General features: G+C 41.3%; 1 protein-coding gene across 1 annotated transcript; it reads right to left on the bottom strand.

Annotated features, from left to right (window-relative positions):
* Positions 1–1,187: 1,187 nt before the first annotated feature.
* fbp1a (fructose-1,6-bisphosphatase 1a) lies at positions 1,188–6,597 on the bottom strand. Its single transcript, XM_079161261.1, has 7 exons — positions 5,983–6,597; positions 4,990–5,152; positions 4,250–4,342; positions 3,758–3,898; positions 3,440–3,577; positions 3,135–3,254; positions 1,188–1,902 (listed from the first exon to the last, which is right to left on the bottom strand). Exons 1-7 carry the CDS (start codon positions 6,150–6,152, stop codon positions 1,708–1,710), a joined length of 1,020 nt encoding a protein of 339 aa, XP_079017387.1. The 5' UTR covers positions 6,153–6,597; the 3' UTR covers positions 1,188–1,707.
* Positions 6,598–7,280: the final 683 nt, after the last annotated feature.

Genomic DNA, 7,280 nt, shown 5'->3' with positions numbered 1-7,280 from the left:
AGAAGAGAATACTGTTGGAACTTTTAACTTTTAATTTGTTTTCCAGTTTAGAAAAGCACAAGTAACCCTCGATCATTATTGAACCACAGCGGTGCTACTGGGCTGTTAACAGTCTGGGAAGCCATTTTTCTTTGGGCCCTCTGCAGTCTCCTGATATAAAGTCTGTGGTGAACACAAGCTGAAGACGTTTCAACGTTTTCTTCTTGACCTCTATGGAAAACGTCACGGGGTCAAGGAAAGATGTGAAGGAGAGTTCACGAGGAGTTAGGAAAAGACAACCGACTGGTGTTTCCGACTACACTTTCACTAAGTTATGTATTTATGATGCGACAGCGGACGTCACTGGAGTTATCTTCTATCCTTTGGTAAAGGAAGGTCCAGTGTTTCCTAAAGGAGCTAATACAGGAAGCGTTGAAGCACCTTTCCTGAGCATTTAGAGAATTCAAGCAGCTCTTATCACGGCGGCCGCTGAGATACTTCTGAGTCAGACTATTCGACCGCAGCCTGGTCCTCCTTTAGCTTCGTGGTTTCAACATGAAGTCACGTGACCGCGGGTTGAAGCCGAACGTTAGCGTTTGACTTCTACCGCTTAAAAAATGATAACAGTGTTCATTTGTGAAGACAATGTGTAAAAGTATCATAAACGTCAAAGCTTATTTTCTGAAATAATCCAAAATAAGATGGAAAAATGACGTTAGCTTCCTGTGGAGGGAGCCAGTGAGACGCTAACTTCCTGTTCGGACTACAAGTCGTCCTGCAGCACTTTATTTCTATACTTAACTAAAACACCACTTTGCCTGTTAATATTCCAGCTTGTTATAAGCTGCATTATTGTGAAACATTTGACTCTGACACAGGAAGCTGTTCTTATTCAACTCTGCACACATTTTGATACAAAGCTTCCATTTTCTTTAACCAATGACTGGTAACCTCGTCTGCTTCTGTCCTTTTAATTGTCAGTCTGGTTGAACTTTGAGCGCTTTATTCTCTACTTACAAAAGAAATCCTCACACAATATAACAGCTATTTAAAGGGGACTTTGTAACCTAAAAGCATTAAAGATCACACAGAAGCATAAAGTCCTCTCAGACATCTGACTCTAACGAATCAAGATGTATTTTAAGCTAAAGGCTGCAGACGCGACACACATTTCAAAATGATGAAAACACAGATTCTTTGTCTTCTTCGACTCATTTGGATTTATTGAGACTTCATCATTCCAGAAACAGAAGTTGTTCACATTATGAAAGGCATCACGTTTTGTTGCAGAGGTTTTGGTTTTTGGTCCTTCACATGACTAGAACATGTTTATTCTATTTGTAATAAAAAGGCACAAGTGGAGGTAAACAGGAAGAATAAAAGTCTTCATTTGTGGGGTTTTTTTGGCACATTTGTGTTCTTTGGGAATTGTTTTTGTGGAATGTGTGTGTTATTTAGCTCATGAGTCACAGTTTTCATGTTTCTACTGAACCTTCTTTCTTTTATCCGTCAGCAGAACATCAACATTGCCGTTATGGAATTAAAAAAAAAAAAAAAAGTTGTGACTCCAAATGTAGTTATTTAACTCAGAAACCCCCCCAGACTTCAAACTCCATAAGATTCATCTACATCAAGCTCAAAGTGAGGCAGACTTCCAGTTTGGAGATACAAGTTTTTTTTTCCTTTCTCGCCAAACGGCGTCGGTCGTGAGAGCGAGTCGGTGCGGCTTCACTTCTTCTTGGCATGTTTCTGGCAGATGGAGACGTACTCCAGGACGTCCTCGGGGGAGCCCATGGCCACGGGAGCCCGCTGGTGGATGCTGTCGGGCTGGATGTCCAGAATGGGCTCCAAGCCGGTGGAGGCCATGCCGCCCGCCTGCTCCATGATGAAGGCCATGGGGTTGCCTTCGTACAGCAGCCGCAGCTTGGGAGGAAGAGGAGGGAAGTTTAGTTTCTGGAACTAATGTCAAACTCTACAAAAGCAATATAATAATCCCACATTTAATTACCAGTTTACAAGTCTCTGGATGGTTTAGAGCTTTCATGAGACTGCCTCTCCCTCTTTTACTGTATTTATTACTCGTCTTTACTCAGAATACAGCATTAAAAGTACCAACAGTTAAAGAATTATTTCACAATTTTACGAGACAATATTCAGGTAAACACAGAAACAGGTTTTTCTTTCCCCATCGACAGATATTTTCCTAATGACGAATGATTGCAGCAAGAAAAACCTGTTTCAACGTTCATGTGGACACCTGATTATTGCTTTAAGACAGATTTGAAAAGTTGTGAAATTAAGACAAAGAAACAGGGAGAAACCTTAACGAATCAAAACTTAGCGCCTGGATTTCTTTCCTTCTTGTGTGTGTTAAGAAAAACCTTTTTCGCACTTTGAAAACATTATTCTGCATTACAAGTCAGGTGCTTTCTACCATTTAAAAAACCAAATGTGACAACATCAGGTTTGGCTCAGTCTTGCAAACGCTGGCAGGATGTGGAGAGTGAAGAAACGACATTGTGACACTTTCGTCAGTTTGCTCTCATGTTACAAATGACAACCATGAAGTCATCCTGACAACGTATCTCACTCCTCTGTGCCGTAGAGCTCTGCTGCCGCTGTCCAAAAACTATTAACACACACACACACACACACACACTGCAGCACTGAGTGACATGTTCCTTCTTTAGGATGAACATGGACGCTGTAGTTTATTTTGAGATGAACCCACAAGCGCTATACGGCTGCTGTAAATACATAGCATACCAAATCTATCTGAAAATAGTCCACACTTCAGTTTATTATTACAATAAACGCACTATAGTCTGCTAAAAACTACAGCGCCCAGCAGTTTTAACCAATTATTGACCTTTTCAATTATTCGGTATTTACTTAATCTGTATTTTTCAGCTTCATCCTTTAAGCTTATTCACATGTGTGTAAGCTACAGGAGGTGGACCTCTCATCTTAAATATGCAACTTTCTCAATGGAGGCTCTCGTCTTTCACACAACATCCATAAACTTATATTATTGTGCCGTTCACTTTGTTTCAAGGTGGCTCATTTGAGATTTCGGATCATGTATTTAAAGGTCTTTAAAACATTCATATGTAATAGATTGACGTGTGTGTGGGAGCAGCGGTGGGACTCGTTACCTTTCCTTGGGGGCTCTTCACATTTCCTGGGTATAAAAAGATGCCTCCGTACATCAGCGTCCGGTGGACGTCTGCCACCATGGAGCCGATGTACCGGGCGGCGTACGGCGCCGTGCCATCCTGCAGTCATTTAAAATGTTAATAATAAGCAACTTAAAGAGCTACATTTGAATAAAACTACTCATTAGCGTCTGCAGTCTTGGCAAACACTGACATGTTGCATGTCTAATGCATGTTGATTCACGCCCGCTGACCCCGGTTAATAAATAATGTACAAACACTACTATGATGGACGTCAGTGTTACCTGAGGGAACTTCTTCTTCTGCAGGTACTCTGTCACCGCCGGGTCAAAGTGCATCGCGTAGCCTTCGTTCACGCTGTAAATCTTGCCGCGCTTCTTGATCTTCACGTCCCGATCGACCAGGATGAATTCGCCAATTGCCTGATGAGCAAAAAGAAGAACAGGTTTTACAACAAACTCATAAACATAAAATAAAAAGGTTTGCGTGGAATGAAACCGGGAGGAAAAATACCAAAGCATGGAGGGACAAGCCTTCACGTTTGTGTGTTTCTGTACACCGAGTGCTCTTTCCCAATGAAACAGCGTTGAACAAATACTAACTGGGTCGAGCATGAAGCCGTTGACTCCTTGGCCGGTGGAGATCACCATCATGGTGGCGCTGCCGTAGAGGGCGTAGCCGGCCGCCACAAGCGTCCTGCCGGGGTGCAGGGCGTCTTTCTCACACGGCTCATCGTCTGTGTACTGAGGGGACAGTTTAAACTCATCATTCCTTTATTTATTATTGATTATCTATCATAAAGGAATCAGTTTGACAATAGTTTTTAGATTCTTCACGTGCAGCTATGAAATAAAAAAGTGTCTGTTCCAACTATTTAATATCCATTTATCACACCTTACACTTTAACTGCCACTTAATAGGAATGTTTTGCCATAAAAGACTAGTTTGAGAAGTGGAGACCTTGTTTCTTAGGATGGATGATTAAACTCTGAGGGGGTAACACTACATCAGTGTGAGATTAAAGATTCACTCAAAGACAGTGAATAGGGGAAAAGAACAGAGACACTTTCGTGTATTTAAACTTGTGTTCGTACCTTTTTGTAGATGGCGAAGATGGTTCCGATGGAGACGAGACAGTCGATGTTGGAGGAGCCGTCCAGAGGGTCAAAGCACACCACGTATTTACCCTGAAAAACAAGTTATGTTCACATTCAGCGATGCTCACCAAAAAACGTGTTGTGTGTGTGTGTGTACATCCCTGAGGTCAAATTTAGGTGCTAAACGCATTTCCATTCATCATAAAGCATTCGCAAAGCAGGTTTTTAAAAAGCATTTTTGAATCCTGCATCATTTGCGATCCGCATGCACCAGCTACCAGGCTTTTGTCGGTGCATCAGATCAGCGGCAGGAATGTGCCGCACGAGACAAACTAAACAGGGACGTACTCTTAGAAAAACAGCTCCACAGTTCTCCTCCAGGTCTGAAACTACACAGTGAACTTTGTGCAAGAGTTTGACTCGTACTTGTTGACAAGTAATGGAAGTACTTTTTATTTACCAAGTATTTTGACAGGAAGTGAAACCCAAGACCTTTAATTTTTGTTTTACTGAACCGGTTATAAGAGATAAGATCCCATGAGGAAAAGATCCGAAAAACACTTTAAAAAAAACTGGATGATCCTGTTTTTTCATTTGCCGACGGGTCATTTCAGAGATAAGATCCGAATTAAATGAGAGCCGGTTTCCTCAAGCTCAGCGGGGTCCAAAGGAACCTCAAAACAGAGGATTCCCAGTTCTGTTCCAACAGCTAGAACGTCTCCGCCGGTCACGCTCACCCTGGTTTCCGGCTCTATGATGATGGCCTTCTCGTTCTCCTCAGACACCAGCACGCAGGAGGTGAAGGACGACTTGATCATGTTGATGACCAGATCGTTGGACAGAATGTCCAGCTTCTTCACCTGGTCGCCCGTCACATTGGTGCTGCCGGCGATGCCATAACTGAGGAGACATAAAACAAACACAAAACCAGATCAGTGTAGAAGTGTGCACGAACAAATCCACTGTTGTGGATTTTTGTTCAGCTCTCTGAAAGTTTCCATTTTGTTTGTCTCTGTACGTTAACTGACAAAAAGGTTATTTAAACGCGCTCTACTGCTTTGTTCACGTTTTACTGGCATCAAATCATAACTAGTCTCCAGTGAAGAGGAAGGAAGTGAGGACAATGAAGTGTGCCAGTGATGCATGACGCTGCATTTCTAAACTCTTAGTGTGAGATTGAGTCTGAATCAGAATAATCAGCGAGAAAAGTTTAGAGCAGGGATTAGAATTCATGCAAACAATACAAAAATATAAAATGTACATTAACTTAAATATTTAGGGGATAAGTCTATTTTTGTAGTAGATACAGTAAGACGGCGTCAGTAAAGCAGAGTTAAAGTCCAACACAGCGCATAGTAATGCTATATTAATAATAATAATAATAATAATAATAATAATAATAATAATAATAATAATAATAATAATAATTAATTTAATTACATTAAAACTGAAGAGAACAAAAAGGCAAAACAAGGAAATAAAACAGTAGTGTTGCACAAATACATTGATTGCTTAAGTCTGCACATAATAAACACTAAACATTAGTTTTGTTGAAATAAATAAATAAACCATAAAAAGTGGGCGTAGCGCTTCCTGATTGGCTCCACTGAGAACCTGAATCTCCGGCTCAGTTTGTTGCCAACGTGGATGCACGAGTCTGCAAAACAACTGCGTAAAGAGAGAAACAACGGAGTCTTCTCCTCAGTTGGGGGGGGGGGTCGTTAACTCACAGGTGGGCGATGCCGGCTTTACGCACGGCGCTGGAGATGGCCTTCACCGCCGTGCACAGCGAGTTGAGCAGCGTCGTCAGCTCCCCGGTGCCCTTCGCCTTCCTGCCCTCCTCCATGACGAACGTGGTCATGGTCACCACGTTGGTGTCGAAGACTCCTTGGTCGGACATGGTGGCGTTCCAGTGAGAGAGAGAGTAGAAGTTGGAGGAAAATGCTGCAGGATTTAAAGGCTCTGCAACGCGGAACTGGAGTGGAGCAACTGTTGTTGGGGGGGTGTATGTGAGGACACGGAGGGCCAATCCAGAGCTGCAGGGGAGGTGTGGCCCCGCTGGAGACACTACCCCGCTCTGTACAAACTGAGCTGTGATGAAATGATAACGTTAATGAAGGGATGTGAGCAGGAGGATAGACCTGAACTCACACCAGCGTTACGCAAGACGCGCTCGTGCGCTGTTCAGCAGGTTTGATAGAGTGCAGGAAGAGTTTCATCATCCATTGTGCTGCTCTTCTGTTTCTTACTTTTATACTCTTCAGTCTAAACCTTTTGTTATTCTCCTTAGTTTGCTTTTGTCCCCTTTGGTTTTTGTCCCCGTCTTACTTTCTGTACTTTCTTGGGTCGTATATGTGTTCATGTATTCACATTTTAACACAAGAAAAAAGAAAAAAATGATTTATTTAGCCATTCGAGTTAGTGGAAAGTCAATAAAACAGACCAGGAAAAACCTGCTACCCTTGCAAAAAACAATTAAACAAATGTAAAAGTGTGATATAAATAAATGAAACCATGTATTATTCTATACGTCCATATACTTTTGGTCTGGGGCTGTTTTCCATGGTTTGGGTCCCTTATTATTGGCTATTAAGAGAAATGTTAATTTAGATTTATTGTCAAGGTTCACGTTCATCTGTCACATAAGCTGCTATGACTTTTACATAATGCAACAATACAAAACCAGTCAATGTTTCTAAAAGAAGTTTTTAAAAAGCTGAACACATTACATGCATTTTTCTATTTTGCATTTTTTATCGTTACATTTGAGATATTAGCGTGTCTACAGCGGTGGAAGAAGTACTCAGATCTGGTATGTAAGTAAAACTAGCAATACTACAGAGTAGAAATATATATATATATATATAATAAAAGTCATGCATTCAAAACTTAACTTGAGTAAAAGTACTAAAGTATTCTCAGTGAAACTAAAGTACCAAAAGTCAAAGTGCTTATTATGCAGCGTCCCATTTCAGAATAATATACATTATTAGATTGTAATTATTGATGCATTAATATGTTCATTGGT

This window comes from Pholis gunnellus (genome assembly GCF_910591455.1).
Source record: "Pholis gunnellus genome assembly, chromosome: 6".
Lineage (NCBI taxonomy): Eukaryota > Metazoa > Chordata > Actinopteri > Perciformes > Pholidae > Pholis > Pholis gunnellus.
The sequence above is the reverse complement of the archived record's forward strand: the minus strand, read 5'-3'. Positions and strand labels throughout refer to the sequence as shown.